This window comes from Ursus americanus, chromosome 13, assembly GCF_024610735.1.
Source record: "Ursus americanus isolate L20-20 chromosome 13, mUrsAme1.1.p, whole genome shotgun sequence".
Classification (NCBI taxonomy): domain Eukaryota; kingdom Metazoa; phylum Chordata; class Mammalia; order Carnivora; family Ursidae; genus Ursus; species Ursus americanus.
Genome location: NC_142139.1, coordinates 30,938,936 through 30,965,116, shown reverse-complemented (window position 1 = coordinate 30,965,116; position 26,181 = coordinate 30,938,936). Strand labels below are relative to the sequence as shown.

General features: G+C 43.4%; 1 protein-coding gene across 3 annotated transcripts; it reads left to right on the top strand.

Moving 5' to 3' along the window:
- Positions 1-15,817: 15,817 nt before the first annotated feature.
- Positions 15,818-24,057, top strand: UCP1 (uncoupling protein 1). 3 transcript variants are annotated; one of them, XM_087866351.1, is made up of 7 exons: positions 15,818-15,943; positions 16,562-16,760; positions 18,496-18,498; positions 19,603-19,797; positions 19,897-19,998; positions 20,757-20,937; positions 23,865-24,057. In XM_087866351.1, exons 1-7 carry the CDS (start codon positions 15,818-15,820, stop codon positions 23,977-23,979), a joined length of 921 nt encoding a protein of 306 aa, XP_087722477.1. In that variant the 3' UTR covers positions 23,980-24,057. The 3 variants fall into 3 exon arrangements, with proteins under 3 accessions (XP_087722477.1, XP_087722478.1, XP_045654591.2); XM_087866352.1 differs by lacking the exon at positions 18,496-18,498; XM_045798635.2 differs by lacking the exon at positions 18,496-18,498 and having other exon boundaries at positions 19,597-19,797.
- The last annotated feature ends 2,124 nt before the right edge of the window (positions 24,058-26,181 follow it).

The following is a 26,181-nucleotide window of genomic DNA, read 5'->3' as shown; positions in this document are numbered from 1 at the left end:
AGACACACTCATGCAGCTCCAGTGGTTCCATGGGCAGCGCCCTGGTCCCGCAAGGCCAGGAGGTGGTCACATAACTACCAGGAAGCCTGTGAGGAAACCTGGACCTTCTGCAGGTTTCCAGGAAGATAGGAGTGAGGGGCCAGTAACCCCCCAAATCCCCTCAGTACTTGGGTCTCCCTGGCCTTTAGGTTGCCCTCGTGTTCCACTACTAACGTGTCCACTGGGCATTCGTATCTGGCTTGTCTTCATCCGCCTCTTTGTCCTTCTTTCCCTCCATAGTTTCCGCAGAGAGATTTGTATTTGTTAATAGCTTGTATCTTTCGCCTGTAGCAATAATAATAGCTTCCATGTAGTGTATCTGCTGTGTGATCGTAGCCTTACATATAATATGTTATGCCTAATTCTTCTAACAATCTTGCAAGGCAAATACTTATCCCCACTTGACAGAAGGGGAAAGTAAGGAACTTGCTCAGTCCCATATCGTAAGTGAATGTAAAGCCAAGATTCAAAGTCAGGCTCTCTGACTCCAGAGCTCCAGAGCCTCCTACTGTAACACAAGGCCTCTCACACCACAGCTGGGATGCCAGCCTCATGTCTAAGAATCCTAGAGATTTGCCTGGCCCAGGGGTGAAGGTGGTGCTTGCTGGTTACAGGACCCTTCACTCTACTCTTCAGCTCAGGCAACCCTTACCCCCAGGAGAAGGGGTTCTCACGGGCAGGCTGGCTGCGGCACTGGACAGTGCTCAGTAACGGACACTGCATACCTGTTGTTTCCTCCTCCTAACCAGTTTCCTTGGATCACGTCTCCACTTGTGATCACTCCCAAATTACAGGTACCTACTCAGAACTTTATGAATAGCCATTTGAAGTAAACTCCTTGAAATATGTTCTGCTCTCAGCAACAGAGCCGCTGTTCTCTCGTATTCCACCTCCTGCCCCCTGTTCACTCCTGCTCAGTCTCCTTTGCTCGTTCCTCATCACCTTGACATCCACATGCTGGCGTGCCCCAGGACTTGGATTTGGGTCCTCTTCTCTTCTCCATCTGCACTCACTGTAGGTGGTCTCATTCAGTCCCATGTGTTAAATACCATCTACACGTTGACGACTCAACCCCTGACCCCACAATCATATACCCAGTTGCTCGATTGTAGTGACTGGGATATCTAATGGGTTATACTCAACAAGTCCAAAGCTGAATTCATCATTTCACCCGCTCCCTCAGATCTGCTCCTTCCACACGACCTCCATTCTTCTGATAGCTCAGGCCATATTATCTTGGATTTCATTATGGATTCCTCTCTTTAGCCCACATGCCATATCAAAAATGTCACAGAATCCTAGCAGGTGGAATCTATTCTAACCACCTCTGCTGCTGTTATCCTAGTCCAGACCATTATCACAACTTACTTGCATTCTGCAAAAGCCCCCTTACTGGTCTTTTGGCTATAATGTTGTTCCCCTACAGTTCTTCTTTCTCAAATGTAAGCTACATCACTTCTAGTCTCAATTGTCCAGCAGCTTCCCATCACACTATTAATTCCAGAGTCTTCATCATGGCTCTAATGATCCAGTCCTGGCAGCTGTTCTAACCCATTCCTGACTGCTTGAAAACATCCACCTTGTTCACTCTGCTCCAGACACATTGATCTCTTTGTTTTGCTTGAACATGTGATCAAATTCTTGCCACAGGGCCTTTGCACTTTTTCCCTCTGCATTGAACACACTTCTCTCAGATATTAGCATGGCTGATTTTCATTCTGGTCTCTCTTCAAATGCTACCTTATTAATAATGCCTTTCTTAAGGACTATATCATAAACAACAGTCCCCAATCACTCTGCTTCCTCTTAATCTGCTTCATTTTTCTTCACAGCACTTATTATCCCCTCTGATATTATCTTTGTCTTTATTTGCCTATTATCTCTATTCTTCTCTCCTTTACCCAATGCGATTCCAAGGAAGCAAGTATATGGCTTTATCTTCAGGGCCCAGAATAGTTCTTGAAACATACGAATGTTGAAAAGTATTTGTTTAATAAATGAAATATATATTGACCCCCTACTTATATAAAGCACTATGCTAAAGGATGAAGGAAATATGAAGTAAACAAACAGATATGACAAAATCCTGTTCTAAATGAATTTATACGCTAATCATAAATGTCTAAAAAGATGGACGGGTTAGATACATTTTTCAATCATACAAGGAGAGTGAAAACAGCACGTGACTCCAAGTCATCATACTTGGGTAGTTTTAGGATCCAGCTCCAGAGGATGACCAGGATCTAGAGGGGCCGCAGCCAGGTCAGGGACAGGCCAGGCCAGGTAAGGAGTTATCCTAAATTCCCATCCCAGGAGTATGGTGGAAGGTAGAGAGTACTTGCAGGCCCAGAAGAGATGACATTTTACAAGTGTTTTCTCCCGCACTGTTTTTCAGCTCCGCTGGCCCACTCTATTCACGGTCCGTGATAATGCTGCAGGTGCAAAATGCATTGCTTGATTATTTTTTATGAGTTGAATTTTCACTAGAGAGAGCAAGCTTAAATTCTCAAAAATCACAGTATTTAATTCCTGTAAAATTCAGAACATATAATTTACAGGGCAGAGAATTCCTTTGAGGAAATGTGGAAGTTAGACATTTGGAGTCTAAGAAAATGTACTAGAAAGGAATGATTTCTCCTACTTTCCTGAGCCAAGGGTTTTCTTTTTCTTTTCATTGTAGTCATGTTAATAGAAAAGTCAATAGTTAGTGAATGTCTATATAATAGCAAGTCTCAGTGTTCATTTCCAGGTCAGCAACCCCCAAATTATGAAAAATTATGATTTACATTAGTAAAAGTTTTGGTTGGTGCTTAAAGAACTGGTTGAAATTTAAAGAACTAAATCTTTTAGTTGATTAAAATTAAGAGCATATATGACAAAGTCTATAAGCAACAGATCTGGATTCCAAAACAACTTAGAAACTAAGGGAATCCAATCCACTGAAGAGGGTCAAAGCCAAGAATCTCTGAAATAGACACTGCCAATTAGGAAAGGCATATCTGGACCAAACAGTTGATCTAAGGGGAAAAGGCCATTTAGTTGAGTTGCCTACTGGCCCCAGTCAAGTTATTTATCTATAGTAATGAGTTCATTTAAAACATATGTTATACTTTTTTTTAAGAGAGGGCGTGGAGGGGGCACTAGGAGAGGAAAAGAGAGAATCTTAAGCAGGCTCCGTGGAGCGCAACATGGTGCTCGATCTCACAACACTGAGATCATGACCTGAGCCGAAATCAAGAGTCAAACACTTAACCGGCTGAGCCACCCAGGTAGCCCAAACTTACTTCTTAAACTTTGAGTATGAAAACCCCAATTACCACTATACCATGAATATCAATTCATTCATCTAAGTAAGTACTTTGATATAGTTCAAATTACCCTTTTCTGGATCTTCTACAATTTTTTCTCTCTTTTGAATGCAAAATATTTAAGCTTGTCCTCCACATAGTTAGATATAACGAACTCTTAGGTTTGTTTTAATATGGCAACCTATTAATGATCATTTTTTATCTGGTTTCCATTTATTCAAGATCATGGACTTTAAGACAAACTGCATTTAGAGCTAGTAAGTGGATCCACATATAATGTCTGCTTAATTTACCTTATGAAACCTAAACTAGTAAACTGTAAAAATGAGAAAACTATTGATAATATATACACCAATGATGTTCAGCTCAATATAGGCTGGAGTCCATACTACTAGAAAAAATACTAATATTTGAAATAGTGAATAGAGTGCCCAGTTTCCAAGAAACAGGAAATAAACAAGGGCAGATTGCTGGATAGAATCACATCCAAAATAAAACTATAGACAGGCTTGTCCATATTGGAAACTATCCTAGCCCTTCGTACCAGAGTAACAACTTCTGTCCAGTAGATTATAAAAGTCGTATATATGAAAATCATCACACAATAAAAAAAGATATGACGAAAGTAGAAGCTTGTGTGAATTCAGGCTTTCATAGGTGGCTGGATCTTCCAAAAGAAATACAGGGAATTGCAAAATAAATTAAAGTTGCTGTAAGAAAATGAAGTCTGTATAATGTATATATGGATGCTTGGTGGTTTTTAGATAAATCTACATAACAAACCAAACAATTTGCTAATAAAGCCACAAAGAAAGGTAGTAATCCAAACAGACAGCTATGTAATAACTCAATGCATAAAAATACAACATCTTGAAACAGGATATGATGGATAAGCCACCAGAAGTGAAAGGCTGATGAATGCTACTGAAATGCAAAATGTCCATAACACATGGGCGTATTTTCACATTCGTATCAGAAGATTTTCATTATGTTTTCCCAAATGGAATCTCAAGACACCAGGCAGCTATCCCCGAGGGGATGCTTTGCTGGACGGCTCCGGTGCTAAGTCTGATGCTCTGGAAACAGCCACATCCCTTCCTCAGAAGTGCTGCTGAAATCCATACGCCTACAGTCCTATCTTGCTTTATTCTCTATGTCCTGACTTCTCCGGCAGGGATTTCTATCCCCCAATAGCATTTCCGTTAATAATGACTTGATTTCTATTCTTCTTCCACTGATTCTCTTACTTGTATCTGTCCAAGTCGTTGCCATGCTTGAAAGCTGTGGACAAGGGAGGTGTCAAATCTGTGGGCTCCTCTCTGAGCAGAGCCGGCTGGGGGGTCCCTAAGGTGGCCGATGCCCCCAGCGCAGGAGCTGTGGCGCAGGGAATGGCTCACTTACCTGCCCACAGGTGATGGAGGCAGGGAGCGAGTGCCACCCTCCTGGTCCCACAGCATAGTGGGCAGGATGCCAGACTTGGCACAGGGCCAGGAAGGCCGCACCTGACCTGGGTCCATTCCTAGAGCCGGCCTACTCGTTCAAGTAATTTTTACTAAAGAATCTGGATATTTCCAGGCTTTGCATATCTTATAATTGAATCACTATTCTCTTTTTCATGTGTATCATCTCTAATCAGCGTTATTTTCCTGTCCAATGTTCTCTACATTTGGGAAGTTTTCTGGTTTGTTCTCTAATCACTGATTAAATTCCATTAGTGAGCGCCTGTAAGACAGTGGCAAATTCACAGATGCACCTTCATTTCTGATTCTTGCTCCTTCCTGAAGGCCTGGCAGAAAATTTATTCTTAGTTATTCTGGGGTTTCTGCATCCTGGGGTCATGCTGGGGATCTTACAGTGTCAAGGGTGGGGGGCAGGTAGGAGGGAGGCAGTCTGCTCTGGGTCCCACTGTTCCTGGAAGCCATTCTGCCTTTAACCAAACACCCTCTCTCTTCCTGGGACTTGGGTTCTTTTTTTTTTTTTAAGATGTATTTATTTATTTATTTATTTATTTGACAGAGAGAGACAGCCAGTGAGAGAGGGAACACAAGCAGGGGGAGTGGGAGAGGAAGAAGCAGGATCCCAGCAGAGGAGCCCGATGCGGGGCTCGATCCCAGGACCCTGGGATCAGGCCCTGAGCCAAAGGCAGACGCTTAACGACTGAGCCACCCAGGTGCTCCATGGGACTTGGGTTCTTGAAGACAAAAGCCAGAAAGAGGGTTTTCAGGACAACCTGTCCATCCCACCCTACTGTTCTATCTACCCTTCTAGAACATTAAGCGTAGAGTCAGCTACCTACTTGAATGAGATGAAGGCTAAGGGGGAAACATAGGGAGGAAAAAAACCTATAAAATAATATTTTGAAACATTAAGTAGCCTTATGGAAATTCTGTGATTCCTCCACCAAATCAGATTTCCATTTGGCTACTGAAATTTTGATTTTTCTGCCTTTCTTTCTTACCTCCTGTGGGTCCCTTTTCTTCTCGACTTGTCTGCCTTTCACCCTCTATTTTCATCTCGGCATGACTTTTCTTTGGACTTTCTGCTCCTTCCTCCCCACCCCCACCCCCACAAATTCATGTCTTCTTTGCGTCCTTTTTAATAGGCGATGATGTTTGTCTTACATCTTCTTCTGGCTCCTGAAGAGAGTTCTCTTTGCCATCATATTTCCTCTTTCTTTTTCTTTCTTTTTTTTGTTAAAGATTTTATTTTTATTTATTTGACAGAGAGAGACAGCCAGCGAGAGAGGGAACATAGCAGGGGGAGTGGGAGAGGAAGAAGCAGGCTCCCAGCTGCAGGCAGATCATCATGCCCTGGGATCATGCCCTGAGCCAAAGCCTGACACTTAATGACTGAGCCACCCAGGCGTCCCCCTCTTTGTTTTTCTATTTATTCCTTTGTAACGCAAGGGTGACTTATAAGACTCAGGTTTGCTGAAAGAGGCCTCTGCAGCTTGTCATTAGCACCTGTTGACGGGTTGAATTATGTTCCTCTCCCCACCAAATTCATATGGTAAAGATGTAACCCCCAGTACCTCAGAATGTGACTTTATTCGGAAATAGGGTTGCTGCAGATGTAATTAGTTAAATTAAGATGAGGTCATTAAGCAACAGAGATGAACTTGGAGGACGTGATGCTGAGTGAAATAAACCAGACACAGAAAGGAAAAACTGCGTGACCTCACTTACATGTGGGAATGTATAAAGTCAAATACACAGAAGCTGAGATTTGAACAGTGGTCACCAGAGACAAGAAGGTGGGGGAAATGGGGAGATGTTGGCCAGAGGGTACAAAGTTGTAGTTCCGTAGGAGGAACAGGTCTAGACATCTAACATACGGCATGATGTGGTGAATAATACTGTATCGAATACTGGAAATCTGCCAACAGTTGATGTCAGTTGCTCTCCCCACAAGGAAAGAAAACAATGGTAACTATGTGAGGAGACGGACGTGTTATTGGCTTGACTGTAGCCATCATCTCACTATGTATATGTCCTGGCATACCTCGTGTTATTGTGCTTTGCTTTATTGGGCTTCGCAGATACCTCATTTTTTTTACAAAGTGAAGGTTTGTGGCAACTCTGTGAACCAGTTTTCCAATGGCATTTGCTCACTTTGGTCTCTGCATCACATTTTGGTAATTCTTGCAATATTTCAAACTTTCTGATTGTTATTGTATTTGTTATGGTGATCTGCCATCACCGATTACAACTTGCTGAAAGCTCAGATCATGGTTAACATTTTTGAGCAATGAAATCTTTTAAAATTAAGGTATGCACATTAATGTTTTAGACAATACTATCACATACTTAATAGACGACAGTATAAACATAAGTTTTACATGCACTGGAAAACCAAAAATTTAATTTGACTAGCTTTATTGTGACATTTGCTTTATTGCAGTGGTCTGGGAAGAGAGAGAATGCACGCACGAGAGAGAGAGTGAGAGAGAGCGAGACTGCACAAGCAGGGGAGGGCAGCGGGGAGTCTGCTGAGCAGGGAGCCCGATGCAGGGCTCAATCCTGGGACCCCAACATCATGACCTGAGCCGAAGGCAGACACTTAACCAACTGAGCCACCCGGGCACCCCATCGCGTTGTACACCTTAAGTATATACAATTTTTATTAGATGAAAAAATAGATGAGGTTATTAGTGGGGGCTGGTGTCCTTATAAAAAGGGGAAATTTGGATACAGACACACACACCCAAGGACACCATGTAAAGTGAGGGCAGAGATCAGGATGGTGCTTCGACCTCCAGAGACTGGCAGCAAACCACCAGAAGGGAGGGAGAGGCATGGGGCAGATTCTTCCTCACGGTCCTCATGAATGCCCCCAAAGCCACATAAATCTATCTAAAACATACACCTAACTTTGTCAACTCCATGTTTAAAACCTCCTCGTTAATTACAAGATGATGGGATCAAAGCCTCCCAGAGTTGCCCCGCCTCCCTAGGCTCAAGTCTCATCTTTTGCTTGGTCCCACCTTGCCTTTTATGGTCCAGAAATACCAATAAGGTTTATTTCTCCAAACTTACTATGCTGTTCCTTGGCTCCATGTCTTGGCTATGCTGTCTCATCTACCTGAGTTGACCTTGCTCTCCATATCTCTAGCCTGGGTAATTCCTACTCACTCTTCAAGACTTGGATCCTATCTGTGCCTTCTTCTGGAAGCCTCCCGAATGCCTAGGTCTGGGTCGGATACCCTCCTTCTCTGCTCTACAATCACCTGGGTACATCTCTAACACTGCACGTGGCATGTTATATAGTAATCACATATTAATGTGTCTGTCTGCTCAGACCTTAGCACAGTGCACGCAGCCAGTGCTCAATAAATGCACATGGAATCACATTCATTGCATAAACAGGTAGAATGTTAGAACAGCTAGAATGGTAGAACAGCTCTGCTCAATGAATAGATACCCCAAATGCCAACCAAGCCCCTTCATTCCCTGCCAAGAACTATTCAACAAGAGAGGTTAGCAAAGGATCTAAACAAAGAGGCAACACCTCAAAAGGGAAAGATCCAGAATGCTAAAGGAGAGCTTCTAAGTAAACGAAACTCCAAAAGAGCTATCTCATTATGGAATTCAGCTCTGCAAAGAAGCTGTCCGGGAGAATCATCAAAAGGTCATTCAGCAGATGGTAGGAAAATAATGCAGAGGAAACTTTATTTTCTTATCTGTGAAATTCGGACATTTTAAAATCAGTCACCCATGTGTTCCCTAATGATCACACAAGTAAAGTGTAGGAGAGAGAACGTTTATGGAGTTTTAAGCACACAAACATATTTGCACATGACCCAGAGCGCATCTACTCCAGATGTTGTCCCTCGTCTTCTTCCCTCCAGACCCAGCTCCCTGAGCACCTCAGGTGTGAGCAACACTGGGGAGGTTCTCCGTCACCCACCCCCTTGGCATTTCACGCACGAGACTCCAACAACAAAGTGAAAATAGTTCAAGGTAGTCATTTCTTTACTTTGCCCTGCTCCGTCATGCCATGGACGACATAAAATCCATCTTTTCTTTAGTGTCAGGGCTGCGTCTTTCCCAGACATCTTGCCACACAGGGGCTGCCGTGGGGCTATTCACAGTCTGGCCAAGGCCTCTTGGCATGTCTCTGACTTCCGTGCAGTGTTGGAAACAGGCAAACCCAAGCAACAACCACAGACCTCACAAAGAACGCTTCCAAGGTAACCTCAGTTAGTCTTTGCTCCTTCCCCTGGTGTCCCTGTCACATTCACACTAGGGCTGCAATCATGACCTTTCACCAAGTCCTCTCTGCCAGGCAGAATGCCCCACTCTGAAATTTCCATTTGTCTGGAAGATTGGGAGGAGGGATGGGGGAGGGAGAGGGTCCTGGAACTGGGCCGTGACCTCTAACCCAGCAACCGGGTCCTCACCGGCATAGAGCCCAGGAGCCCCGACACACCACACCGGGAGCCTCAAGGCCGACTTTCAGCTGGACTGGCCCCATTTCACCTTCATGCCGCTCCTGGCTGTCCTCAGTCAAGAGATCTGGGTCCCCGTCCTGCTTCTCCGACGTAATAGCTGCATCACAGAATCAGGAACAAATGAAATAAAGTGATTTGGGGGGCGCCTGGTTGGCTCAGTCGGTGAAGCGTCTGCCTTCAGCTCCATCATGATCCCAGAGTCCTGGGACTGAGTCACATGGGGCTCCCTGCTCAGCGGGGCGTCTGCTTCTCCCACTCCCTCTGCCGCCCCCCACTCTCATGCTCTCTCTCTCTCACTCTCTCTCAAATAAATAAATAAAGTCTTTAAAAAAAAGAAATTAAGTGATTTTTAAAAGTAGATATATGGCAATGTTTATTCTTTTCTTTGTAAATCCCCTCATAATGTATAAAAACTAAGTAAAGGGTATATATTTAATGTGACTTTTTGGAAACTTTTTATATGATTTATTAAGAAAATATATGAGTATCCCTAGCCATTCTACACCTTCAAAGCATAGGAAAGTATTGTGTCATAAATATGTAGGGAAGGAGGTTTGGGTATCACATAGTGGCAGAGGTTTTGGGGGTGAGACAGGCCCTAAGTGTACCATTCAGTGGTTACATGGTGGAGAAGTTTCTTAAGTGCTCTGAGCCTCTGAGTTCCCTGACCTGTGAAGTTGGATAACGGCAGTACTTTTTAAAAAGGGCCATAATGAGGACTTCAGTGTGTTAAATTTTGTAAAGTGCTTAGAACAGTGTCTAGCACTTGTTACATGCTACATAAGTATTTGTTAAGTGCACGAAGTGGATAAATCTTTCATAGGCTTATGACAATTATGTACACCTGGTGGTAAACACAAAGAGTGATCCGTTAATAAGACAACCTAATGATGCAGGAAGATTCATTGTAAAAGTGAAGAATTTGAGTTCAGAGCAGCACTTTGTCCACACTCACTCAGCTAGTAAGTATCTTGGATAGAATTCGAAGGTGGGCCTCTTTCTCTTACTTACAGTGCTATACCACTTTGGAGTGAAAACAGAGTATTTTCTCCCTTAACACACAGCTTGGTAGTCTCTGTCTTTGGGCTGGGCTGGACCAAGAAAACCCCTTCCGGTCCTCTCCCGACTTTCCCAATTCCTAAGGGCAGTCTCCTTCCGTTTACATATCCATGTGTACACGTGGACACCTATAAATCATTACTATGCATAATTCTTCAGACAAACCCAGGGACACACATCTGAATCCCAACTGACAGAGGTGTACCCAGGAATTTGCTATTATAAATATTAAGCTGTAATAGACATCATCCTGTATATGACTTTTTCACATTTTGGCTAATTATTTTAGGGCAGATATCCAGAAGTAGAATTTTTAGATCAAGGGATATGGATGTTATCTTTGCTCAATGCATACTGCCAAACTGTTTTCCAAAAGAATTATGCAAATTTATAATGCCATCATTAATATAGTATTGATATTACAGTTATCATAATTTTAACATTCACAATTTGTTTTTAAGTCATTTATGTAGATTTATAAATTAATTTTATGATATTAAAATGTATATGTAAATGTTATTATAATTATAATTTTGATAAAGACAAGGTATTAATTTATTAGGTAAAAAAGGCACGTTACTTTATTAATGATTTGAAATATATCCCCTCTATTTTTAAAATTTGTATTTCTTCTTTTATAAATTGTCTCTTCTGTAATTTGCCCAGTTATCTATACAACTACAACATGGTGTTTCCTACTCGCCGTTCATGAGAGAAGTATGGGAAAGTGTAGAACATTATTCAAATGCATAGCATTATCCTTTCTTATTGAATATGGAGCCATTTTGTTCAGTGATTCCAGACCGGCCACAGTTTGAGCAAGTACAGTTGTAAACGTTGCTCTGCATTTTCAAAGAGGAAACAAGGCATTTGGTACATTAGGAACTTGCCGCCACTCCTGAGCCACGTTATAAAAAGTCTGTTACCCTTGCTCACATTGACCTATTCTTCACCTCTTCTTCTTTGTGCCAGAAGAGCAGTCTGACCCTTTGGGGACACCACCCTCTACCCTACTCTCTCCAACTTGAGGTAAACTTTCTCCTACTTCCCTGGCCTCTCAGAAGGGGTGACGTAGCCTGCTCGTTGGCATCTAGAACCATCTTGGGTCTTGAGCTCCTGTGACCCTCTCATGAGGGTCTCCTCACATGAGGCTTGACTTCTGCTTCTTCTCAGACCCTGAGTGTTGGCATTATGTCTCGCACATCTCAGGTGCTCAGTCACCATTGAACTAAGCTGCTACTCTCTCCTGCAGGGGTCTCTAACTGACCATGTCAATTAATATCCCAGGGCCCCGTCTGTCCTTCCTTATGGTCTCAGATAAGTCAGTCTCTTTATCCCACCACAAGTCCCCTCTTTCCACCTGTTCTCACCTGTTTGAAACCTTCCTATTTCTTTTTTTTTTTTTTAAGATTTATTTATTTATTTAACAGAGATAGCCAGCGAGAGAGGGAACACAAGCAGGGGGAGTGGGAGAGGAAGAAGCAGGCTCCTAGCGGAGGAGCCTGATGTGGGGCTCGATCCCAGAAGGCCGGGATCACGCCCTGAGCTGAAGGCAGACGCTTAACCGCTGTGCCACCCAGGCGCCCCGAAACCTTCCTATTTCTTATTTCTTGTCTTGTTTCTAGCCAAGTATTCGTGAAGTTGTTGAAAAAAGGGGCTTTTCATTTTCCAAATGCTTACCTTGTTGGCTTGAATTTGGATATCTCAACCTCTTTATTGCATTGTTAATGATCTTTGTTGAACCCTCTCTATTTTGCTGTTTTCACTATTGAATAAACACACTTTGACATGCCTTCTCCTAAATCAAAATGAGGATATTGAAAAAAAAAAAAAAAGAAAGAAAGAAACTATCCTATTTCTAATGGTTCTTTTCCTCATATTTCCTTCCCTTCTAATGACTTTCATTTCACGCACTCTTCTGGTTTATCATACCCAGCCTTTTTTTTTTTTTTTAAGATTTTATTTACTTATTTGACAGACAGAGAGACAGCCAGCGAGAGAGGGAACACAAGCAGGGGGAGTGGGAGAGGAAGAAGTAGGCTCCCAGCGGAGGAGCCTGAGGTGGGGCTCGATCCCAGGACTCTGGGATCACGCCCTGAGCCAAAGGCAGACGCTTAAGGACTGAGCCACTCAGGCGCCCCTATCATACCCCGCCTTTGAAACATGCAAACATGCGCCTCCTGGAAGCAAACCAACTTTCAGTTTGCCCTGTTTCTCCTTCAAAAATGTACCGTATAGTACAAATCCAAAATCTGTAGTCCAAATCTAAAAAGTCCATACCCACGCACCGCCTCCAACGCTTCATCAGGAAGCAGTGGTGTCGGAGGAAAGGGCGAAGAGACAGGGCATGCCACCCCCAACTTCTCAAAAAAGTAAAGGTGGTGTTCCCACTTAAAACAGCCACCATTCCCTTATATCTCAGAATTTCATGGGTCAAAAATTTGGGTAGTGCTCAGCTGAATGATTCTTCTGTGACATGGACAGAGATGACTCCGTGGCTATCAGCGGGTACGTGCGTTTATCTGCAGAATCCAAGATAGCTGCATTCTCATGTCTGGCGCCTTGGTGGGGAGGGCTGGAAGTGTCTACGTGGGGTCTCTCCAGTGTGACACCTCGGAGGAGCTTCTTACATGGTGACCCAGGACTCCAAATGTTCCAAGCGACTAAGAAACCGAAAGGACTTTCATGATCTAGCCTCAGAAACCACAGAGCATCAGTTCTGTCTTACTCTGTTGGTTAAAGCATTCACACGCCTGCCCAGATGCAAGGGGAAGGGACATGGACCCTCACCCTTTAATGGGAGGAATGTGTGATTATGCTTTAAAACCACTGCAGGTGGAACATTGTGAACGATTCAGGTTAGGGTCGGGTTGTGGGTTGAGGACTAACCAGTTGATAGCTAACTCTCTAGAGTTAGCTAGGAAAAATGCCCCCCCTTTACATCTAGTCACACTATACCCAACATTCTCAATCTCTGCTTAGCCATCAGCCTCACCCTAATGACTCCACCACGGTGCACTCCCTAAGGTGACCAATAGTGTTAGAGCCAAACCCTACAGGCTTTTCTTCATTTCTGTCCTCTTTCGACATTTCTTCTAAACTTCATGCTAGTCAAGACCCCACCCTTCCTTGAATTATATTCTCAAGTACCATGGTTCCATGACCAGATACACCAAAATTTTACCTTTGACGAGGCCCTTATTCCCAGACTATAACTCTGGGTACCCCCACATCTTGGCCCATGACCCTTTGCCTAGTCCTATTGTTCTCAGTGCCGTTTAAAGTGTACCCTCTTTCATCACATCCATATTGCTGACTCTCAAATGCCTCCTGGTTCTGTTTTCCTGCTCTTTTAGCATGTTATACGTGGTTTCCTATGGTAGCTTTTTACCTATGATAAACACCCCTCTCTTCAAAGAATTCTAAGACTCTAAAAGCTGATCTCAACTTCTTGCCCCTAAAATCACCTCTCGTTACCATCTCATGACAATCAGCTGTCACCATCACTGAACCTACTACCCGTGTTCTTAAACTTAGAATTATCTCTGAAAAATCTTTGGCTCTATATCCAATCATTCATAAGGCTGTCCTGTCTACCATATTAAATACGACATTTATGTGACAGCACTTTACAAACTGCAAAGTACTGTCCACGTGTGAGGCGATAACATAAATCCACATTCGGAACAGACTTTCAGGGTCAACCCTCAAGCTAGCCTTGTTGGGCTTCTAGAATTTCATCTTTTACCATCTTCTTATCCTGGCTCTCTCCTTCTTCCCCATCACCCAGTGTCTCAGGCAGGCCCACAGAACACATTCCCATATATTCGCCCTGCTTTCCCCAAATCTCTGCCTTCATACGCACCACTTACCTGCCTCAGCTGCTCTTTATTTCAACAGCTGCTTGCAGAGAACACCCACTGTCACCTCTCCCCTCTGTTTCTCCAGAGCCCATCCTACCTTGACCATTGACTTCCTCGACATCCCTCAAGCATGCCTCCCTTGGAAGTCCCCCAGGAATGGCTTCTTGAACAGTACAGTACATACAGTACATACAGCCTGTTCTCACAGGGTATTTGGAAACTATTCTCTAGGGGGTTTGTACCTCATTTTCTCTGCTCTTGAACCAAAAGAATAAATGAACACTCACAATAAATCTTTGCACAATGACAGAAGTAAGAAAAGCTCCTCCTCCCACATCAAACACACTTTGCAATATTTAATGCATCACTCTAGGTAAATTAGCAGTAGATTTCACACCTGGGGACGTATCTGGACACGCATTTTACTCAGAAGGAAGCAAAAAGTGGGGGTAAAGATGACTAACCCAGGGAAGGGGAGCAGCAGAGCTGCAGCCGAGGGACCTGACAATGTCCTTTCCACTGCACTCTCCTAAGAAAAGAAATTAGAAGGAGTAAGTTACATCTCACTTTATATAGCACTTTAGCCATTTGCTATTTGCTTTCTAGTATGTAAATCATCTCACCTGACATCCTCTTACACAAAATGTTCAAATGAAACACCTTATTTTTTTCAAAAGTTCTGAGTGTTGGGGCGCCTGGGTAGCGCAGTCGTTAAGCGTCTGCCTTCTTCTCAGGGCATGATCCCTCCTTCTGGGATCGAGCCCCACATCAGACTCCTCCGCTGGGAGCCTGCTTCTTCCTCTCCCACTCCCCCTGCTTGTGTTCCCTCTCTCGCTGGCTGTCTCTGTCTCTGTCAAATAAGTAAATAAAATCTTTAAAAAAAAAAAAAGTTCTGAGTGTTCTTGGTTTCTGCCTGGGATTTTTCCGGGTCTGGATTTGGCGGTTGCAAAGAAGAAAGGAAGATGAGAAGTTAATAGAGGAAAACAAGCCGAGAAGATGCCTGCAAGGTTCCAGGGGAGTCAGAGGAATTAAAGGGGCGCCCCACTCTCGCTTCGGAGAGCTCCAGCTCGGCAGGACTCTTTACCAGGATACCCGAGATCGCGCTTGTTTAGGGAGCCCCCAGCAGCTCTGTGTCCCAGCGGAGGGCACGCAGCCAGGTGCGGGGGTGCCCGCTGCGGTGCCCCGCCCCCGACACGCGGAGAGCAGACGGCCCGGTGCGCGGCGCGGGCTTTCGCGCGGGGAGCCGCTCCGCAGGCGCGCGTTGAGGACGCGGGTGGGAGGGACCTGGAGCCCCGGGGCACGCCCCCTCCCGCTCCCACGCGCGGGTCCGCCGAGACCTGGCGAGCGGCCGCCCCGGAATGGCCCGCTACATAAGTGCCCCCGCGCCGGCAGGGCGCACAGGTGCTGGCAGCCTTTGCGCCCCGGCTCCTCCTGGCACTCGCGCCCGGCTCGGCCCCTCTGCTGCACTCCCCCGAAGGCAGCGAGCCGGTGTGCTGTCCCGGCGGGACAGGAGTGGAAAGGCAGAGAGAAATCCCACCTTGTGGGGGCCCGAGTCCTTCCGTCCTTGCGCCCGCTCGTCGCTCCGCCTTGGAGCGAAGATGGTGGGCCCGACAGCCTCCGACGTGCGCCCGACGATGACGGTCAAGATCTTCTCAGCCGGCGTGGCGGCCTGTGCGGCGGATGTGATCACCTTCCCGCTGGACACCGCCAAAGTCCGGCTCCAGGTAGCGAGCGAGATGATGGGGAGGTGTCTCAGGGCAGAGAGGGGACACCTATTCTGTGCGCCCTTTTGATAACGGCTTTGGTGTAATCCTCAGGTAGGGCGGGTGGCCCCCTTAACGGTGTGGGCTTGGCACAGACCTGGATTCATTCGGGTGGGAAACTGGAGCTTCTGAGATTAACAGAAGAACCGCAAGAAGCCACGGAAGATAGGTTGACCATGACTACTGCCTGAGCCCCCAAAGTTAGGGTGCACTAAATGTTCTAGGAGCTAAGACTACCAGCCTCTCCGGAGTTTACAAGTCAGGTTCTTTGCCTTCCTTAATTTGGTAGGGGCACCTTCCCATCTACTGCTTAGGGGTTCTGGAGGATTTATACAGGGAGGGTTGGAATGTTCAAAATGCACCTTGTAGCTCAATCTCTCTCTCTCTCTCTCTCTCTAGAGAGAGAGAGAGAGAGAAGATGCTGAGAAGGGAAAAGGAACTGAAAACAGTGAGAAAAATCTTGGCTTAAGGTTTCTCCACAGAGGACAGCCTGTTGCCAGTCTTTGTTTTTTCCTCACCAAGTAGGACCTCCTTACTCAATTTTCACTTTCCTCTGACCCGTACCTTTCTCATTTCCAGATTCAAGGTGAATGCCAGACCTCCAAAGCCATTAGGTATAAAGGTGTCCTGGGAACAATCACCACTCTGGCAAAAACAGAAGGACCAATGAAACTCTATAGTGGACTGCCTGCTGGTCTCCAGAGACAAATAAGCTTTGCCTCTCTTAGGATTGGCCTCTATGACACCGTGCAGGAGTTCTTCAGCACAGGGAAAGAAAGTAAGCAATGAGCATTCCTGGGAGGGGCAGATAGAGACATGTGCTGGGCTCAGCTCTGCTGTTCAAGCAATGTTACATGCAGGATAGTGGTCTTCCTAACAAATTTGCAAGCAGACTTCCAATATTAGCTTCGTATTCATTGTTCAGAGAAAGAAAAGGAAATGTGCAAAATCGATTTTTCAGATGCAGATTTATACTTATAAAAATCACCTGGTCAGTCATGGAAGTTTTGGGCCTAATTTGGACATCAATCTAAAGGTGGATGAGCTGCAGAATAATGTTTAACTCGAATTTCCCCAAATCGTCAAGGACAATGACCTTCCCCGATAGAGGAAGATCGTTCTTTGGTCAAGGGTATAGGAGTAGCTGAGCTCCCCTGCTAGAACGTCCAAACAAGCTCTCAAGGTCCATTTGCAGAAGAATGTAAGGTAGTCAAGCTTCCAAGGCTCCAGACACATCCGATGAGGTGCTGCATGTAGCAGTCTGCTTTTCTTAAAAAGAAAAAAAAGAAAAAGTGGCCTTGGGATTATCTAGCTTTATGGGACAAGTTATAAATATTAGCTATACAAACATATAATGAGTTTATTCTACACAGTTTCAAAGTAAAGTCTAGATGCTCTGAGATCAATACTGCATTGTCCTATCTGTAGATGTAGCAAGAGAAGAATCACAAAGGACGTAAAGCTGTGCGTTCTGGTAGTTTCTTCACAGTTGATTGTTCTAACCAATTGTTGAGTACTTTATATACTAAATTAATAGGACATATTTTGGCAGTATTGTATGTTATGCCTAGTCCATGCATTTCCTTAGCTTTATTGAGCTGCCATGTGCCAGAAACTGTGTTAGATGCATAGATTATAGATGTCTGTCTAGGCAAGAGCTATGAGCTGTAAATAGGTTAATAGATGAGTATGTACTATGACACATGCTCTGTGAGAAGTAATTACAGGATGTTGGGCACATGGAAGAGGAATATTTTACCTAGCCTTGGGGGCATGGTTGGGCAAGATTTTCCTGAAGAACTAATGTCTGAATAGAATCTTGAAGGACCGATAGGTGTAGTAAGGTGAAGTGGCAAGGAAAAGCCTTTCAAGTAGAGTGAAGGTCATGTACGAAGGCTCAGAGAGGAGTGGCAAGAACACACAGGGCAGAGAGGGAGGACATGTTGGCAGGGAGGGAACCAGGTCACAAGGAACCTTGCAGACCATGCTAAGAAGTTTAGATTTTGTCCTTACAGTGATGGGAAGTCATTGAAAAATGTTAAGCAGGAAAGTGCCATAAACCACTTATATTTTTGAAAGATCACTTTGGCAGCAGTATCTAGATGTATAGGAAAAAGGCAAGAAGGGGTAAGTTAGAAAGTAAGAAACGATCAGGGTAGGCTACAACAATGGCAATAGGGAAGGAGAAGAGGGATCAGAAAGATTTAGGAAGTGAACTAACTGAACTTGGTAGGCAGCTGCAGTAAGGCGTAAGGGAAAGGCTGGGATGGAGGATGGCCTCTGAGGTTCTGGCTAAAGGTACCACTCAAGGAGGGAAGGAATATGGAAACTGTCTTAGGGGGAAGGTAAGACATTACTTGAAGATGTGTCAACAAGTAACATCCAGTCAACACATGAGCTTAGGAGAAATATCTGGGCCAGACTCCAGGGAGTTACAGGACGAACCATCGGTAGGATGGAGCGATCTAGTGTGGAAAGGACTGAAAGGTGATGGGTGTGCCTAACAACAGGAGCCCGTGGGTCTCCTTCGCCAAAACATCACAGGGGAGTGGTGGAGATGGAAGCTGGATTGTGGAGGATTGAAGAGGAACTCTGAGGAGGGCCGTGAGAAATGAAGCCAGAAAATATAGCCTCTCTCTCAAAGGGCTTGACAGGGAAATGAGAAGGGGACTGGAGGACAGGATGAATGCATCGAAATAAGATTATAAATGCGGGCCCAAAGTGAAGGGAATTGTAATCACGTGACCTTGCCAATTAAAAGATGGTTATCTATTATATGCTCAGCTCCTGGACAAGTATGAGGAGAAAAGAGTACAATCATATGGTTATGAAAATAACTTACTTTCTGTATGCAGGACAGTATATTATGTGCTATGTTAATATTATTTTAACTCACACAATAACTCTTATGAGATAGATATTATTATCTCTGTTTTACAGACTAGGAAACAGACTGAGAAAGTCCTTGATGAGTAAAATGTGCTTGATCCATACCTTAATGTTAGGAATGAGCACAGTGGAGGGAAGCTCCAAGACTATTTATAGTTTATTAAATAAATCTGTCTTGAGAAACCTAAGCTTATTTTTCAAATTTTCAAATCAAAAAATACTTGCTTCGCTTCTTTCTTTTTATTTTTGTTCCCTTTGTAATGGGTTATAGCCTAATACCACTTGGCATCCCATGTGGGGGCAGTTTGCCCACTTGGGACTTTCCTAAGACCCCTAAATCCACTAATGAATATTACCATTGACGAGAGGAAGTCTAAGCATCCTTGGTGACTGGTACCTCCTCCCAGTTGGAAAATACTGAAAAAGAGAGCTAAATATAGGAGAGAACTAAGCACTGTTTAAATAGGCATTTGTGTTTTCTTTGTCCTTGAAAGTCTTTATTTATTTATTTTTAGTTCCAGTCAACTTGGACGTTGCTAGCCCTAAGGTGATTCAGCGCAGACTCAGTACCTGGTCAGCACATGCACGAGCTTGAGGGAAACAGAAAAGATAGAAAGATACAGTAATACGAAAATTAAAGTGACATAGAGTAGCACTCTGGGTCTTCATTTCTTTTCCCTCTTCTTTTCCTTTTTGCTTGACAAATATCTTTTCTCTCTGGATAGCAACAGCTAGTTTAGGAAGCAAGATCGCAGCTGGTCTGACGACTGGAGGAGTGGCGGTGCTCATCGGGCAACCCACGGAGGTCGTGAAGGTCCGACTTCAAGCGCAGAGTCATCTGCATGGCCTCAAACCTCGCTACACCGGGACTTACCACGCTTACAGGATCATAGCAACGACCGAAGGCCTGACAGGCCTTTGGAAGGGTAAGTGACTTCAAGGCGAATTTGATAATTATTAAAACATATATATCCTGTTAGCACCTTATCATATAATGGAGCTATTGTACATTTTCTTTTTTCTAGGGACTACTCCCAATCTGACAAGAAATGTCATCATCAATTGTACAGAGCTAGTCACCTATGACCTAATGAAGGCGGCCCTTGTGAAAAACAAACTCCTAGCAGGTAACTTCCTCTTAGATATGTAACCTGTGGGTCTGCACATTTACATTTTCATCCTGGAGCTTCGCTAGCCACGTTGTACTGAATCCCTTATTTATAACAGTTAAAAAGTTAAGTAATCTTGAACACTAGACAGAACTTTGAAGCAAAAAACAAAACCCCAAAACACTAAGTTTTAGAAGCTTTGCTGCAACAATTTTTTTTGCAAGAAAAAGAAAGTGTAACTATATTCTTACATCAGCATTAGTCTCACTTAATACTACTATCCGGGACTTCAGTTAGAAGCTGCTTCTTTATACAGCAGAACTCAGGAGGTGGGCCCATCCCACACTATATCCAAATGAGCTGGTTACGTAAGGAGCTCATCAGTGTTTTCCTCCAAAAAGTAGTACCATTGGACAGGTTCCTAAGATAGTCTAACAGGTTCTAGAGACATTGAAATTTTCCCTGGGCAAGGACTTCAATTCAATGAAAAACTATTAGATGCCTATGTCTCAGGCATTAACCCATTCCCGAAGGGCGCACAGAGCAGACTCACGGGGTATTTTCCTAAAACACTTATAATCCACTGTGCCATGTACTCTTTGTCATCTTTTTTGGTAAGGGTAAGTAAAACCTTCCTGATTATAATTTTATTTATTTATAAGACATCCACGTTGGTCTCCTGATACCATCAAGTTTCCAAGGATCTGATAGATAACTAAAAACTAGAAGCTTCTTCCAAAAGTCTGCTGCTGACTTGTTTCATTGATCCATTTTAGACGACTTACCCTGCCACTTCGTGTCAGCTCTCAGTGCCGGATTTTGCACAACAGTCCTGTCCTCGCCAGTGGATGTGGTAAAAACCCGATTTGTTAATTCTCCCCCAGGACAGTACACGAGTGTGCCCAACTGCGCCATGACAATGCTCACTAAGGAAGGACCGTTGGCTTTTTTCAAAGGGTAGGATATGGTCTTCTCTGTCTATAATGCTGTGTTCCTGCTATCTGTGTGCTTTGGGATGCTGTCTTATCCAAATAGTTGACCTTAGTCTATGCCAGATGCTTAGTGTCTATTTTTCCTTGCCATAACTATCTCCAATCCGCCAATTCCACTGGGCCAGAAAGTGAAAAACTGTGATCTTAAAATGTTCTCAGCCTTGATCAGAGGCTCACTTAAATTCAGTGACCTTTCCCTTGGTCCCAATCTCTTGGGAATATGGACAGGATTTTGCCTGATCAGGGCTAGAGAACTGTGAAGTGGAGGGAAAGCATAATAGAGGGCTACAAGAAAACAAGATGTGATTTTCACTATTAAAAGACTTTTTTAATTTTAAGTTTTTATTTTAATTCCGGTTAGTTAATTCCAGTTAGTGTTCTGTTTCAGGTGTGCAATACAGTGATTCAGCACTTCCACACATCACCCCCTGCTCATCACAAGTGCACTCCTTACTCTTCATCAACTATTTAACCCATCTCCCTGCCCACCTCCCCTCTGGTAACCATCGGTTTATTCTCTATAGTTAAGAGTCTGTTTCTTGATTTGTTTCTCTCTCTTATTTTTTCCCTTTGCTTATTTATTTCTTAAATCCCACATATGAGTGAAATCATATGGTACTTGTCTTCTCTGATTTAATTTGTTTAGCATAATACTCTCTAGCTCCATCTGCATCACTGCAAATGGCAAGATTTCATTCTTTTTATGGCTAAATACTATTCCTCCGTGTGTGTGTGTGTGTGTGTGTGTGTGTGTGTATCTTCATCAGTCAGCGGACACTTGGGCTGTTTCCATATCTTGGCTATTGTAAATAATGCTGCTATAAACATAGGGATGCATGTATCCTTTTGAATTAGTGTTCTTGTATTCTTTGGGTAAATATCCAGTAGTGTGATTGCTAGAATTTTCACTATTTTAATTTGATGAACTCAGATTTTTAGATTGTATTAAAGTAAAACTCGAGAAAAATCATTGCCACTGACCTAGGAAAGTCATGCAGAAAATGATGTGGTTTAGATAATTATTATACTCACCTTGACGCTAGTATTATGTAGTAGACCACATTTCCCATTAAGCAGTATTACACTGGATACCACCTTCCTAAGAAAATACAGTAGGAACTAACGTATGGATACACAGCATAAGGATTAAACTGGTGATAATATAGCAACTTCACTAACCCTTTAAAATTGTAAGGCAATGCCTCAGACTTTATAAAATAAGCATAAATGCACCATACACAAGGTTTTCGATTCACCATAATCAACACTAATGATACATTAATTCAAATGAAATATATTATAAAATTCATTTAGAATGGATATCTCAGTTATTAACCATTAACTGCTTAACAATACTTTTATTTTTTTTTCAAACTTGAAACCTTTTGGGGATATATGCTGCAACAAGGATGAACCCTGAAAACATTATGCTGAATAAAATGGGCCAGACACAGGACAAATACTGTACGATTTCACTTATGTGAGGTATCTAGAGCAGTCAGATTCATAGAGACAGAGGTGGAATGGTGGTTACAGAGGCTGAGAGGGGGGTAGAGGGTAGGGAATTATTGTTTTTTTGTGTTTTTTTTTAGATTTTATTCATTTATTAGAGAGCAAGAGCATGAGTGGGAGGGGCAGAGGGAGAGGGAGAAGCAGACTTCCCGCTGAGCAGGGAGCCTGACACCAGGCTTGATTCCAGGACCCTGAGATCATGACCTGAGCCAAAGGCAGACCCTTAACTGACTGAGCCACCCAGGTGCCCAGGAATAATTGTTCAATAGGCACAGTTTCAGTTAGGGATGACCAAAGTTTCTGGAGATGGGTAGTGGTGATGGTTGCTCACAATGTGAATGTACTTAATACTACTGAATTATACACTTAAAATGGTTAAAAGGGTTAACTTATGAACATCATACCGCAATTAAGATACACACACACACACACACACACACACACACACACACACACACATCCAGGAGTCAGGAGAAATATGTTGAGACCTAAAAAAACCAACCAAACAAACAAACCAAAACCTTTGGTTCATGATTTTTATAGGCCAGATCTCTTTAAAAAAATCTATCCAAGGCAGATTTAACTGATGACATCTTTCCCCCCCTGGAATGTTTCGCTACAAACATGCATTCAAAATCAATCATTTGGTCTGCACAACAACAAAAAACAATGATAAAGGGTGCCTGGGTGGCCCAGTTGGTTAAGCGTCTGCCTATGGCTCAGGTCCTGATCCCAGGGTCCTGGAATCAAGTCCCACGTTTGACTCCTTGCTCAGCAGGGAGCCTGCTTCTCCCTCTGCCCCTCCCCCTACTCGTTCTCTCAATCTCTCTCTAGCTCTCAAGCTCTCTCAAATGAATAAATAAAATCTTAAAAAAATGAAAAAAACCCACCAAAAACCCAAAAAACTAAAAGAAAAAAAAGCACTTAGCTCCTTGACAACCTGAAGCCAAGAACTGCCAACATCTGGACAGCACTAATTTCTTCACTTTGGAAAACGGTCCACTTACTCACCGATTTTTCTTTGCTTTCTCCACTTCCTCTTTCAACAGTTTCCTACCTCCCATTCAGAAAGCAGGGCAAAAGAAAGCAAAAATTTCCCCACTCCTCAAAAAAGGAGAGTTATTGGGAAATGCCCCTTCAGAAAGGACACGTGCTTTGGTGTGGTGGGAATGAAGGCTGTTTATGTATTTGGATAGACGTGATCATTGTTGTTCTGAAGCAGTATTAGACAGCTAGATGAAACATTATCTTAGCCATCCCTGGGACGGTGAGGAGTAGGTACTTTTAAGTGCATTTATTTGAGAAGAGGGAAGCTGTCTGTGCGATAATAGCTCTAAGGATTCTAACGAACTCAGAGAATGGTGACATGCCCTTTTCTAGATTTGTACCTTCCTTCTTGCGACTCGGATCTTGGAACGTCACTATGTTTGTGTGCTTCGAACAGCTGAAGCGAGAACTGATGAAGTCAGGGCCGACCGTGGACTGTGCCACATAATCATTCTTCAGAAAAAGGCGGTAACACACCCGTGGGAATCTTTGCTGACCGGATAACTAAAATCAAAAACGAAAACAAAACGCCTCTTCCCTTGATTTCACCCTAAAACGATAAAGGAATTCTGAGAGAGTGAGTTTTGGACTTTTTGAAGAAAAGTTAATATTTATTTCTTGTGACTTTTATTCTCAGTGTTTTAGGAAGGAGAAAACAAAATGCTCAGTGTGCACCCTGGTGCATGCCATGTGCAAATAAGTGACTCCATTCGATTGGCTGTTTTGAGAGGGTGTGAGTCTTACGATTGAATATGAAGAAATTTAACATGTTTTAATTATAATTCATGTTAACAGGAGAGAAAAACTGAGTGGTGCGTTTTATCTTTATAAATAGAAATGAACAGTTATCAAGGAAAATGCTGTTTCCTTTTAATTTATTAACCCAGTTGTCAGTTAATATATTCAATAAAGTACTGCTAATACCTTTGAAGGTTCGCCATTTTGGATCTATATTTGAATGTAAAACTTGCAGTTCACCCAGATTACAAAACTGCCCAATAGCAAGTGAAGTTCTTTGGAATCAATAGGCATAAACTTACTTTAAATGTAATTGGTACAGATTTTTAATTTGGGGAGTCTATATTTTATGGCATTTATCACAACTTCTAATCTAAGACACTATAATCAGGGCGTATCGTTATTAGAATTGTGATATCTATCCCAGAATTACAGAAGTTTTGAGCCAGAAGGTACCTTTGGTTAGGCAGAAGAACAGTCTGAGCTGCCTAGTGAGATAAAAACTAATCTTCATGGCATCTTCCCAGCCAAGCTAAATTCATCATTAACACGGGCAGTAACCTTTTTCTCATGCCTACAAACCAAACGCAGAAAAATTAGGAAAAGAATAAACAAGAGATTAAAAAAGAGGTATATGACAAAGCCCAGGCTTGTTTTAAGCCAAAAACAAAGAATGGCGGGAGGCCCAGGAAGCCCCCCGGCTGTCGGGCAGCATTCTATTTGTTTTCAGCAGCTCCACATTCTACCTACCGTTGTGTTTTTTCCCGACTTTATGAGGTTTCCCTAGCGTTGATTTCCCCTGTTGTTACCTGTATAATGGTCTTGCAGCCGATGCCTGCAGTAACCCTCACCTGTCACTCTGATCTCACCACTCCAGCGCGTGCCGGCCTGACTTCCGGTTGTGTCAGCATCTCTATAGGGTCTTCTTCCGGCCCACAGAGCCATCTGTGTGCGCCTGCGCATGGCACACTAGCCGAACGGAAAATAACACACCCCTGGGAGCAGCCCCTGCCCAGTGACTAATGAGAGTTTGTGTATAAATACTTTAGTCCGCTCACCATCACCCAAGGACTCAAAATCCAGTTACACAGTGTTATTTTGCTTAATACAAAACCCTTTATGGGATGACTTCAATTCCCTCACTCCCTTACCAGTGTTTCCTGAGATCACCTCCCTAATGAATGACAAATCCTTATCTCAAGGTCTGATTCTGGGGGAATCCAAACTAAGACAAACCACAACCGTAGAGTAGCATGTTTCTATCAAGAATACGGAAGAAAACATAAAAGTTTCTTTCTTTGCTGTCAGGCAATAGGCAGTAGTGAAAAGATGCTCCCCCTTGATCAAACTGTAGTTAGGCTCCTCTGAGCTGGTTTTTTTCTATTAAATCCTTTCTTAGGCATGTCTTCAAAGGCCCAGTTTAACAAGAATCAGGCTAAATAGGTTTAGCCAGAATCCTTCACCCTTGATAAATGATCACCCTTGATAACTGATCAAAAATTCCTCCTCTACCCTTGATATCAGATCAATTCCCTTGGATTTTCTATGTACGCATTTGTATCTTTTATGAATAACTTTCTTTCCATCCACTTGTTTTACTGCACGACGTAGGACCCTGGCACGACTTTGACTTTGAATAGATGTGCTGTGACAATTTGGATTATTCATCAAATGTTCACTCCTTAGCCCTAACAGGTACATTTCCTGTTCCATTGATGTTGGACTTGACCGTGTGACTTGCTACCCGACCAAGGGAACGTGAGTGGACATGATGTGAGCAAAGGCTTGAAATATCTGTGAGCCATTGGGCGTGCTCCTGTGCTTCTGCTGCCAATGAAAGAGCATCCCTCAGGTAGCCCGTTGGTCCCAGATGAGTAGATCACAGGTTCCTGTCGCAGCTGACAGGAACTGA